A 13389-nucleotide genomic window follows, 5' to 3' on the forward strand; every position below is an offset into this window, starting at 1 on the left:
GACAAGCAGAAAAATGATATGCGTCTCCACGGGCCCCTATGCCTCCAATTTGCCTCATTACCAAAATCAACAAGCTCACCATTACCTCACACACGTGCATGGCCACACACACACCCACACACACCCACACCTGGGCCTCAGAGTACTTGTTAATGACTTCACATAGGGTCTTTATTTTGTTCTTTGTCCAAACATTCCTGTTTCTTCAAAATTTATGTACTTTTCTTCGCAAATCTTGCAAGTGCATTGTTTTCTCTGTCCTTGATCCTGGTTGGTTCTTTTCAGGCTTTTGGTAACTGTGCCGAATAATTTCATAGCAACCGCTTCTACTTTCCATAGGCAGAGGGGATGGAGAAGCTGGAGTTGAGGGGTTGAGGGTCAATGGCAAGGACATAGCAATGCCAGAATCTACAACAGTGTTGGGCCCTGCTCCTATTTCAGGCTGCACAATATTCCCTGCAGTCTTGATGTTCCCTGTTGGCTATGATGCTGATTCTCTAAATTCGCCACTCTTGTCCTCAAATTCGAAAACCTTATATGTCTCGGATCACTTCTCATTCAATTTTCCTCTTCTGTAAAACACTGTCCTCCTCCCATTCTGTTACCTAGGTCCTGATTAGGTCAGCTACAAATTAAAGATTTGTTTCTCTGATTTTCAGTTCTATCTTCTGTTAAAATGCCAATTTCTGAGGGCATCCTGGGTCTCTCCACAGATAGCACACAAGTCTGCCTTTCCAGAGATCATGAGTGTCATCTTTTTTCATGGTCAGGAAGAGCATGAGGGTCTCATCTATAGATGAAGTGGTCGTGACAAGAACAAACATGGTAATTAGTGCCAACATTTGCATCCTGGTATAAGGAGTGGTGCTGTCCCAGTGCATATTTACCCTGAAGAGGAAGATGGGGTAGACAACCAAAATCACTGAGATCCCTGTATCCAAGCCCTGCATCTCTGAGTATTTCTTGCCACCCATGCCATTGTTTCAGGACAAAATCAGGGACAGAAGAATTCAGAATGGCTTAAGGATGATTGGATAACTGAGACAAGTCTTGGTAAATGTAAATGTAAAAATATACATGCAAAAATGATGCCCAAATTTCAGAGAAGTTCAACTTACATCAAAAACCGTACAAAAATAACAGAAATTATCTGTAGCTTTATCAAAAAAGTAGCAGTTTATCTTCAGGTAACTATGGACTTTGATATGGCACTAAGTAGGTTTTCCTGCAAAGGGAAAAGGTGCCCGGCATGTCATAATATTATTGACAACCATAAACCGGCTGCAAAAATGAATGTCAAGAAAGTTTTTGCAACTAAGGAAAAATACTATGTTGTCAAAATTGATTCTGCTTTTACCGTAGAAGAAAAATATCCCTTTATGGTAGAAAGACATGCCAAGGCACATAGGTTCCTTGTTGAACAAGCTTTTCCCAGTGCTAAATTTAAATCAATTATGGAAGAATCCGATGTTATGTTCAAGGAAGAATATAAAAATTTATTTGAAAAACTCCAAAAACACAGCATCCCTGTGTTCATATTTTTGGCTGATAATGGTGATGTACTTGAGAAGGTTATCCATCAAGCTGGGATTTATCATCCAAATGTCAAAGTAGTGTTTATTCATGGATTTTGATTAAAATGGAGTCTCAAAAGATTTAAAGGAGAATTAACTCATGTATTTAACACACATAATGGTGGCTTGAAGAACACAGAATATTTCAATCAATTAAAAGAGAGTAGAAACATAATTCTGCCGAGAGACTCTCAAAGAAACTTAAGGATGGCAGATGGAGTAGCCAATGTGGAACACATTCTGAAGATTGGATATCTAACTGATAAAGTGGATGAGCTTTTAGAAAAGTATTATGTTAGTGAGAGATGAATCATTAGAGGTAGCCAACTCTATCTTACTGAGGATTCTATAAGTAAGTATTCTTCAGGAAGACCTCTTTCCTGTGGGAGCAATTGATACAACAATTGCTCATCTCTTTGTCTCGCTGAAAGACTCTTATGTATAATACATTCTCGCTCTTAAAGTTTTTTCTTTACATTACCTAAGTGTTTTCAGACATGCTGAATCCATCAACTGGAAGCTCCTTTTTCTTCATCTCTCTCAACACACTCCCCACTATATTTTTTTAACAGATTAAAAACAAATCTTAAAGCCAAAATTAGAAAAATAACTTTTGCTTTTCCAAATGGATTCTTATGTTTAATTTTATCACACATTTTCTGAGGAGTCTTTTTACACTTGGAAAATTCCTAGAAGTCTAAAAAGGAAGATTTATGAAATGGCAAATAATTTGCATAATTTTAAGTCCTACCATTTTTGTAATTTGCGTGGATCATGCCGATGGTATCACCATCTCCTGAAATTGTGCTATGCTTGGTTATTTTGCCTGAAGAAAATCAATATTGACCAGAAAAGATTGGCATTCTAGATTTGGTGAAAAAACTGTTGTTTTTTACAAATGGTCTGTATGTACTTGCTGATGATAAACATGAAATGGAAAAAAGAATCTTAATACCCACTTCCCTGAAAGGGTTACTACTTGTTCAACTATTTATATCTCAGCATAAATTAATTTATCACATCCTTTCTTACAAACAGATTTTGAAAGATAAAAAATAAAGTATCAAGCTCTAAAAATAAGTAAAGCAGGCACCAAATTGGGCAAAAAAAATCTTGTAAGCTTATCTGGAACAATTTGCCTTCTTCCAAATTTTACCTAAATCCAGTCCTGGTCCCAATTTCTTTTTAATTAGTTGTTGTTATTTGTTACTCAAATCCCTAACTTAATGGCTTAGCCTTTTAAAATGGCATTTTAACAAAGGGCTCAGTCCATCATCACCTATTGACCTTGGTATTCTTTCTAGAACAGCAATAATAAAAATTAATCAAGATCACTTGTGCAGGGTCAGATAATTGTACTGAAGATGAGAATGTCTCCTTGATCTAGTCACACTCAAAATAGCTGCGTGCAAAACCCCCTTATTTCTGGGGTGACCCCCCAGTGGAATTAGCTATGGCAGACTGCACTGTAAGCCATCCCCGGAGAGCATGTGGCCACACCTCTTTGAAGGGCCTGATAATATACCTTCAACTGCCATTGGCACCCAGGGAGGAACCAGGAAAGAGGAGGACTAAGGACTTTTTTTTAATGTTTGCTTTGGTTTTGCTTATTTGCTTTGGTCTTGACACACAAGAAGACACTTAACTTGGAAAATCGTAGATGCTAATGTTTTAAATAAATGAGCATAGTGTTGTTCTACCAATTGCAACTATGTGCGACTATAGCTATTTTACTTTACACTACACTATAGGCCTGAAATGCACAGACTGCCAACAAGTGGAACTTTGCTGCCAGAGATGGGGAACTAAGCAAAATGAGTCGATAGATCTACTTCAAAAGCCATAGGTACTTCCTGAGTTTGCTGCCATCGACTCAAGGGGAAGGTTTGCTTCTGAATCCATCAAGACGACTCACACAGCAGCTAGCGTGGCCTATGACCATAGGGGGCTGATAATTCATATTGACACAGTTCAGTTTTCATAGCCAAACAAGAATGTCAACTTGTGCACAAATATAAATTATTTTGTTCCCTCATGCGTGTTCTACCAAGGTCTTCAAAGTCCTGTTGGCACCTTTTCTCAACAAAGGGCCACCATAACTCAGCCGGGCTTTCATTCTCTCCCACCCATTGGATGGACAAGAGAACAGTTACAACACACTCTCTGTGGCTAAAGGAACCTCTCCTAGTGTTTTCCTTCCATTCCTTCTTCCTGCTTCTAAGTGGCAATAATCAAAACCTTCCCTATTGGAGACATCTAGATCACAAGTTTTCCCTCAACTCCCGCTTTATTTTGGGACATTCTTATGTATGCTGCAGCGTAGTTCAATGATTTTACTTTACATATGCATTAATAATATTTTTTGTTTTATTATTTATATAAATTACTTATATATTATATATAAGTATAATATATATATTATATATATGTATATAGTATATACTATATATATTATATATATATTATATATTATATAAGTATATAGTATATAAGTATAATATATATATATTATATATATTACTTATATAAATTATATGCATTAATAATATTTTTTGTTTTATTATTTATATAAATTACTAACTTCAAGTAAAGGTCAAGAAAGGACAATAAAATAACAACTCTTATGCAGCTTGACTCTTCCAATATATTCTTCCCCTAGCAGCTCCATGGATGCCCAGTAAAACAGACAGTTCATCCCCCTCAGGTGTAGGCTCAACAATTCAAGGTGAGTACTTGGGGGAGATTTAGGGTCAAGGAGTATAATGACCTGCTTTATTTGGGCAGAGGAGGAAAAGCAAGGACAGGTAAGAAACCAATCTCAGGTATTTAAAAGTGTACCTTGATGATGAAAACAGCAATAAATAGAACCAAAATTTTTCCCAGTCACGATCATTCAAAGAAGATAGAGACCAAGTCTTAGATTTTTTTTCCTCTATTTTATTTCACAATGAAATCTACAAAATAGCATTACTCGGCTAAGCAAATTCATTAAAATTTTATTTTATTTTAAGTGTTAATTTTCCATTAGAAAATGAGATGATTTGTCAACAGAGATTTTTCTACTAAAATGTCGCAAAAGAAGTTTTATTGACTTTTTCAAACACATTCGAGTGGGAGAATTGGTATTTTGAGTGGCTGGACCCCTGATGCCCTGGGAGAATAGAGCTAAGTCAAATTTTTCTATGGCTCCAACATAAGACATTTTCCCATAACCACTTAAATTTCTCACGGAGATTCTTTAGCAGATATTGTTTTGTTATATGTGCTATACAGCTTCTCTCTCTCTCTCTCTCTCTCTCTTTTTTTCCTCTAAACCAATAGAAGGTTTCACTCCTTTGGTAGCCGTTAGATCCTAAGATCCTAGCCTTGCTATAAATTGGTCCTAAGAAAACTTTATACATAGTACCATAGGAGCATTTAGGCCATTAAAATTGAGCCCTTCCAAGTAGCAAGTGAAATCCAATCATGATTCTACACCACTTGATGGGGTTGAGGTGACTATTAGGATCAGTTCGGGTGTGTCCTATATATCTCTAGGTGATGTCTTCACCAGCACAACCAGAACATCTTCAGAAGTTCCCACAACTGCCAAATCTACTAACAACAGTCACATCCATATCACTGGTGAGTCATTTACCTGTTTAAAAAATTGTGTGTCTTACTCACTCAACAAATAATTTGTCGAGTACCTACCATTTGCCAGACCTGGTGTCGGTTGTTGGATATACACTGTGAAAGAAGTAGATCTTTCTCGTTTTGTATGTAGAAGAGACCTGCGTAAACATTGGCCTTCTGAAGATTATAATCTATTATGGATGATATACAGCAAGTAATCATATAATTAATTTGTGACAAATGCTATGAAATAGTACAAGGCGTTGTCAGAATATAACAGAAAGATCTGATTCTTACTGGGAACAAGAAAGGAACCTCTGAGGATATATTGAAATTAAAATCTGAAAAATGAGGAAACCTAGCCAGGTGCAAAGTAGTGAGAGCATTTTATCCTGCAAAAATATATCTGAGACCAGAAAGATTGTTGGAACAAAGAGTATTTATATAATTAAACTAATAACATTTTGTCAATACTAAATATGATTTCTTGTTTTATCTCATAAGAGATCAAGGCCCTCCTAACCCAGGGGCATTATCAAGTCTTTCACTTCAGGAGGGGGTCACTTGACTGGTGAATGTTCCAGTTGGGTGCCCAGCTTATTTTGCATCGAAGGTCATGCAGTCCTCAGATCATTGGAGTATCATCCTGCGCACCACACAGCACTAGGACTGCAAACTGAAGGCCCAACAGTGTCTTTCAGATATTGGTGGCTTAAAACTGCCTGGTTCAGTGATGGGCAAGATTGGAGCCCTGCTTTTCCATTGAGACATTCCTGAAGTCAGTGGTCTCATTTTCTGTATTTGGTAGGGAGAAACATTTTAAGCATTGATGTAAGACCCCTTTAAAACCTTTTGTTCTTGGGGTGCCTGGGTGGCTCAGCTGGTTAAGTGTCCAACTCTTGATTTGGGCTCAGGTCATGATCTCACAGTTCATAGGATTGAGCCCCATGTCGGACTCTGCACTGACAGCATGGAGCCTGCTTGGGATTCTCTCCTCTCTCTGCCCCTCCTCTGCTCTCTCTCTCTCTCTCTCTCTCCTTCTCTGTAGCTCTTAAAAATAAATAAACAAACATTTAAAAAGTAAAAAAATAAATAAAACCTTTTGCTTTTTTATGTATCTGTAACTTTGGGAGTAAAATGTTGTGTCCCACCATGTTACCAGTGTAGAGCCTAGTAAATTTTGACTTGACTAAAGTAGAACTTTGTGTAGTCTTGGGTTAGCCATCTGTATGATTGTTTCCCTTATGATTGTGATAGTCTAGTCTTTACCAGTTCCACTACTTCCATGAACTATTGTGAACTAGTCACCTGCACATACAACATAGCAAATGGGTGTGCATTATAGGATTACATGGGCTTCCAGAGTGCCCTCAGCATGTGCTTGGACAAGGCTGAGGTAGGGTGAGCCTCAGGAACATCCTAAGTCTCTAGGTGTGTGTCATAAACATGACAATGTCATATGGCTGCAGTCTAAGCTATGTAATACATAGAAAAGACTTGGTAACTAATATTTTGAACCCAGTTTTGCCTATATATTTTGAGACTTTGCTTTATAAAAAGCAGTAGAATAAATCTGAGACAATAAAAGAAATTAAAAACCTGGTCTCTACCTACAAACAGTTGACAATTTAGTTGAAGCAGTAAAAAAATTAATCCAGATAATTCTGACATAAACTGGATATTTTGCCCAAATGATCTACATAATCTGAAGAGTTATCAATAATGTATAAGGAATTTCACTGGAGTGTTACTAGAAATAACAAAAGCCTGGGAAAAATTTAACCCTTGAATGTTAAGAAACTAATTAAATAAACCATGATATGTCTATACACTGGGGAACTATCCACTCATTTAATCAAATAAGATAAAGCTCTATATACCTCCATGGAAAACATTCCAAGAGCATTTTTTTAAGAGAAAGAAGCCAGTGACAGAACAACTTGTATAGCATGCCCTCATTTGTAAGAAAAGAAATACATATTCATTATATATATATAATAAATATAAATATATATAATATATAATATATATGTAAATGTATATAATTATATATAAATATATATGTATATAATATATATAAATATGTATATAATATATATATATGCTTAGATATGCATAGAAAATTTCCAGTAAGATACATAATTAGCTATTAAAATGTTTTGCCTCTAATGTGGGTTACCAGCATCTAAAGCCATAAGGACACTTCCTTTTTCATTATCGTTTTATATTTCTATACTGTTTGAATTTTTAACATGATTTTAAAATGCTTTTCAAAAAGGAAAATATTAAGTAACTATGTAATTATAGACATCCCCTTTTATTGTCTGCAGTAAAATCAGACAGTCTTATTTCCTAAGAGAGTTAATTTTCTTAATTCTTCCTTCATGTTAGAAAAAAAGTAAAACAGTCTGGAATATGATATTTACATTGCCTCTGGTCTAAAATCAACAATATTTGAAAGTCTTTGATTCACACAGCTTGACTTAGTGTTCAAATGCTAGAAATGTAATGAATAAATTGAGTGTGGCTATAATCAGAGGGGTAAGAAAAATCAGTCTACATTACACACCAGTATAATTTCTACCAGTCCTTTACTTTTTTTTAAATGTTTATTTTTGAGAGAGAGAGAGAGAGAGAGAGAGCGAGAGCAGGGATAGGGCAGAGAGAGAGGGAGACACAGAATCAGGCTCCAGGCTCTGTGCCAGAGCCCAACGCAGGGCTTGAACTCAGAGACTGAGAGATCATGACCTGAGTTGGCTTAACAACTGAGCCACCCAGCAGCCCCTCAAACCCTTTACTTTTGACTTCCGCCCTTTGCAGACCACAGAAAGAGCAAAACTATCTGGCTTTTGCTTTACTCCTTTGGTCACTTCTCCCCTTTCTATTGTCTAAACGTAGAGAAGGAGGAAGAAGGAAAAAGAGGGACAGTGGTAGAAAGGATTAAAAACTCTGTATTCTGGATATCATGCTTCAAGTGACATCCAAACGAAAAGCCTTAGATGATGGTCTCTTGAGCATACAATTCTTTTTTTTTTTTTTTAATTTTTTTTTTTTAACGTTTATTTATTTTTGAGACAGAGAGAGACAGAGCATGAACAGGGGAGGATCAGAGAGAGAGGGAGACACAGAATCTGAAACAGGCTCCAGGCTCTGAGTGGTCAGCACAGAGCCCGACTCAGGGCTCAAACTCACGGACCGTGAGATCATGACCTGAGCCGAAGTCGGACACTCAACCGACTGAGCCACCCAGGCTCCACGATGAGCATACAATTCTGTAGGTATTATCCAGGGCTTCTCGATTTGGGATTTTCAAGGCATTGGAATATTACAGTTATAATGCCTTTTACTCTTTTTTCCTCCTCCTAATACACTCAATAAATTCCATGAAGCATTTAATGACTCCTTAAAGAATAGGAGAAGCCAAAGGTAGGGCATTATTTCACATATAAAATTTCCTCTACTGGAGTAAATTTGGGATACAAATCTACAGCTTATCACTTTTACTTCCTCCTTCTTTCAAATAACATTTCATTGCCATCATGTGCCAGGAATTGTTCAGGGCCTCAGGAAAATGAAAGGGGGAAAAAAAAAAAAGATGGATTCTGGAACATTCTAACATTCTAAGAAAAACATTCACATAAACAGTAACTTCAGAAACTCAAAAACAGAAGTGAGAACAAGGCATAGATATGATCCCAGAGCATGACTGTAGTCAGTGGTGGACCTTGCAGAAAACATGTTTCAGGTAGGAGAGAGAGTTCAATTAGTCATGCTTTCTAGTTGCCAAAGTTTGACATGAAAGTTCGTCTCTCTATGCCCTTTGCAGGTATCATGGTTAATAAACCTAAAGACGGAATGTCCTGGCCAGTGATCGTAGCAGCCTTGCTCTCTTTCTGCATGGCATTGTTCGGTCTTGGAGTGAGAAAATGGTGTCAGTACCAGAAAGAAATGTGAGTATCATACTGAATCTGCAGGAACAGAGATGGTTTCTCAGTACAAAACATTCACGCAGCACTTGAAGTATCACTCCTGTCCAGAGTTCCCCTCCTATGTAACTGAGGAAATGAGGCTTGGGGAAGCTCAGAGAAGCTTCCCAGTTTGCTGAGCACCGCACACAGCTGGGACTAGTTACAGAACTTGTGACTTGGGGTCCCCCTCTGTTCAGTCGGTGACACTCGTCAGATGGGACAAGTCAGTGGGCATGAAATGAGAACTGAGCCTTGCCTCACCTCAAAAACTAAAACTGATTTTTCTTTTAATCTTCATTATTTTTTTCATTTTCATGCATCTCTGAACTGCCTGGGCCCAGCTGGGCCTAGATGCTCAAGTGTGAAATTGAGTGAGAAAGGTAATTTTAAGAAACTCCATCTGCTTTTCAGCAGAATGGGCTTTTACCGCCCTTTTCCCTTTTCCCCAAGGAGAAAAGAAAGTAAATGGTGGGTTGCCCCCCTTTTGTCTTATGGAAATATTTTCCAAAATTCTTTTCCCTTCACTCAGCAATCTGCAATGACATGTAAGATTAAGCCTCACTTTTCTGACTTGGCTATTTGGGATCCAGATTAGACTATGATTGGAGGAGACCCTCCAACATAGAGAGCGTCTCTTCCACATCTCTTACAGCTACTATCTAAGATGCCAGTGCCCACTGTGCAGGACCTTCTACTTAAAGTATCCTTGAGCACTCTATAATCATGGGCAGGGAGTGTTTCATGGTGAGAAAAATAAAACAAAATTAAAAAAAAAAAAAACACTAAACCAGTAGTCAGAAATTCTGGACTCTTATCCAAGGACTACACTTTGGCTACCATATACCTTGAGGAGTTCTTAATTTCCCTGAAAAAACACAGATGCAGATTTCTTAGAATTTTTTCCACCTTTTGATATATATTGTCTATGCGAGAGCATCAGAAAACCAGGTAATAGGCATTAGATATTTTTATTAAAGTGAGAAAATGGGAATCTGAGATTTTGAATTGATTTTTTTGATTATTCTGTATTCAGATGTTTGTGTTATATAGAGATGAGAGTCTCTCTTTCTCCCTCCCCCTCTCCCTCTAAATTTTTGGAGAGATTAAGGTGCTGTGGATTTACTGAGAAGAGTTGGAGGTGTTTGAGTCAGAGACATAAATGTTCTCACAGTTGTATTTCTGTGTCCTGATGTCAAGAGAGCTGGAGCATTTGTGCTGCTCACATGGAGGCCTGATACACTTCAAAGAGATGAGTTGTGCTAACATGAAACATTATATAAAGATGCCTTTAAGAATGTTCAAAGATTCAGATGTAAGGGATTCTGGCATTAACCATCCAGTACCAACCAACTCAAGGACTCAGAAGAGCTTTTCTTCCCACCTCAAACCTATCCCCACAGTATACAGCGAATGTGTGGGTGAGGGCTGGGGGTAAGGTTGGCAAAGGGATTATTTGAACAGCTTCAGTCTTTGGTCCCAGAAGTTAAAAATTGTGTCTCCGGAGGAGTGTTTTAACCCACATAAGAGAAACACCTCTTCTATTAAGAGGCAGTTGCCATGGAGAGTGTAGGTTCTGGTTCAAAGCCTTAAATTGCTGGTCTGGTTCTCTTTAGCAGGTTGCTGAAGACCTCTGAGCCTCAGTATTATCTGTAGAATGGTGAGAACAATATCCAATCCCTAGATATGAATTAAATAATGTCATGATAAAAATGCTTTGCCAGCTATAAAATACCATATAGATATTAATTAGTGATACTAAAATAATGCAGATAACAAGCAGAAGGTTATGCAAGGAAAAATTCTGAGAGGACCGGTGGGCATGTCTCTTGCTCTGTTTCCTACTTCCCTACTTCCTTGAATCACCGCCTCACATTCTCAGCAATGAAAGAACAATGTTTTGTTCCTAGCATGGAAAGACCCCCGCCTTTCAAGCCACCTCCACCCCCCATCAAGTACACTTGCATTCAAGAGTCCATTGGAAGTGATCTGCCTTGTCATGAGATGGAGACACTCTAGTCCCTTGAGATTTTGCCATAGAGAACTCGGCTAGAATCCTGCAAGAAGGTGGACATTGTGCTTTATTAATATAATTGCCCTCGAGCCAAGCCTGTACTGAAGCTGAAGTGGATGTCAGAAGTGAATGACCTGTTTTCCAAGCAACCCACCCTCTTTCATCTGCACATGCCTGAAATTGAGCTAGAGTGAGAGGTTATGTCACACCCATACCCAATGCAATCTGCAGAGATTTTCTTGTTTATGTTAGAAGTGCAAATCAGACTGCTGTTGTTAAAAAGTATTTGCAGTGTTTTTATTTTTCATTTTCGTTCTCTGACTGAGGTGACGACAATGGTTTCAAGCATATGTCCATGCCAGACCCTCTTCTTTTTGGATATCTGCCACCATGCTGAGCTATTTACCAAAAGTGTGATAATCTCTGAGGTTTGTTGCATTTCCTAAGAAAATTACAAAAAGAAGAAAATGTGCAAGTTCTAGCAAGAGTTCCAAATAATTGCACGTTGTCTTTGTACTGAAAATATTTTGCTTGTGGAGGAAAACAGAATACCTTGCACAAGAACACCAGTCCCAACCCCACTTCCTCCCACCATGTTCCACCCAGCCTTCTGCCCCATGGGATGAGGAAGGATCCAAGGGAAAATTAGCTAATGACCAAGTAGCCTAGTAGACACAGGTAGCACTTCACTTGCCTCTAAAATGATCTGCACTAAGAATGGTCTCATCCTTAGCTTTATCTGTACGTGTGTGTGTGTGTGTGTGCATCTATCAGACTATTACAAACTGTTGTGTGAGTAAATAGGTAGCCTAACCCCAAATCAAATCCTGTAATTCCTGTTCCCTTTTTCATCTGGGGACTCTCCCGTTCATCCAATCTATACGTTTTGATCTGTCTTGAAATAAATACAGGTTCAAATCAGACTAGCATTGATGAATTAATCCTGCTTCTCCCGTGTTTTACAAAATAGTTCAAACAGAATGCAGAGGTGATGGAAAAGAAGCCTAGTTAGCCAAACTTGTTCTGTAGTCAGCAATAGTTCCTGAGTGAATAAACTGCTGATGCCCTTTGTCCCTCTCAGCCACCCCTGAACCTCTGTCCTAGGAAGCAAGAACAGATGTTGCTGTCAGATATGATAGGGAAATGCTGCATGGATTTTAATCTCGAAAGGAACATTTAGTTCCTTTGTGCTTTTCCCTGACTACGTGTGAGAATAACTCCGAGAGTGTGTTGATGCTTTTTGAACATCATGGCTGTCCTACTCCGGAACAATTCAGTCAGAATCCCTGTGGAATGAAGTCCTGGCATCAGGACTTCTGGGTGATTCAAGTGTTCAGCCGGAGTTGAGAACTACTGAACCAGCGGAAGTCCTTTCTCATTAATCAGAATCTTGGTGGGGCGCCTGGGTGTCTCAGTCGGTTGGGCGTCTGACTTTGGCTCACTCAGGTCATGATCTCACAGTTCGTGAGTTCGAGCCCTGCGTGAGGCTCTGTGATAACAGCTCAGAGCCTGGAGCCTGCTTCAGATTCTGTGTCTCCCTCTCTCTCTGCCCCTTCCCCACTCGCGCTCTGTCTCTCTCAAAGATAAATAAACATTAAAAATTTAAAAACAAAATCAGAACCTTGGTTAAGTGCTTATTTCTTGTGGTGACCAGCCTCCAGTGTGTCCTGTGTGATCCTTGCCTCTTATATAGTCCCCTGTGATAGTGACGGCAACTGACTTCTGTAGCTGACCAGGGCTGGGGTAAGGCAAGCAAGACACCTAGGGTGTAAACGGTAAAGAGGTGTTCAAATCCAGGGCCACACTCTTCCATGGGCCTGTAAATGAGTACCAGTCCCAGGCTTAGTATAACCAATAAGAAGTCACCAGAGTGCGATTTCCAAGGCTAGGTCATAAAATACGTTGCGGTTTCTACCTTGATCTCTCTTTGACCACTGTGTCTGGAAGAAGCCAGTTGTCGTGACGTTGATGACACTCAGGCAGCCCTGTTGAGAGCGCCACCCGTCAAGGAACTGAGGCCTCCTGCTAACAGAAAGTATCAACTAGTGAGCCATCCTGGAAGAACCTCCTCCAGCCCCCATGTAAGTCTTCAGTTAACTGCAACCTCAGTTGATCCTTTGACTGGGACCTCATGAGAGCCAGAACCGCCCGGCTAACCTCTTCTGAATTCCTGACCTGCAGACACGGTGTGAGATAATAAATGCTGGTTCTTTAACACCAC

At 38.9% G+C, this 13389-nt stretch overlaps 1 protein-coding gene and 1 pseudogene across 6 annotated transcripts in view; both read left to right on the top strand.

Moving 5' to 3' along the window:
- The window catches only part of CD96 (CD96 molecule), a 96188-nt gene extending 83565 nt beyond the window's left edge, over positions 1-12623 (top strand). For 2 of the 6 annotated variants that reach the window (XM_042903792.1, XM_042903791.1), the window contains exons 11-14: positions 4234-4299; positions 5112-5198; positions 9016-9139; positions 11065-12623. In XM_042903792.1, the coding sequence (XP_042759726.1) occupies positions 4234-4299; positions 5112-5198; positions 9016-9139; positions 11065-11173 (386 nt within the window). In that variant the 3' untranslated portion in view covers positions 11174-12623. Of the gene's footprint in view, positions 1-713; positions 826-4233; positions 4300-5111; positions 5199-9015; positions 9140-11064 lie in introns of those variants that run through there. The other 4 variants (XM_042903793.1, XM_042903794.1, XM_042903795.1 and 1 more) reach the window with 4 other exon arrangements.
- LOC122198906 lies at positions 842-2159 on the top strand (annotated as a pseudogene).
- Positions 12624-13389: the final 766 nt, after the last annotated feature.

This window comes from Panthera leo, chromosome C2, assembly GCF_018350215.1.
Source record: "Panthera leo isolate Ple1 chromosome C2, P.leo_Ple1_pat1.1, whole genome shotgun sequence".
In the NCBI taxonomy this organism is placed as follows: Eukaryota; Metazoa; Chordata; class Mammalia; order Carnivora; family Felidae; genus Panthera; species Panthera leo.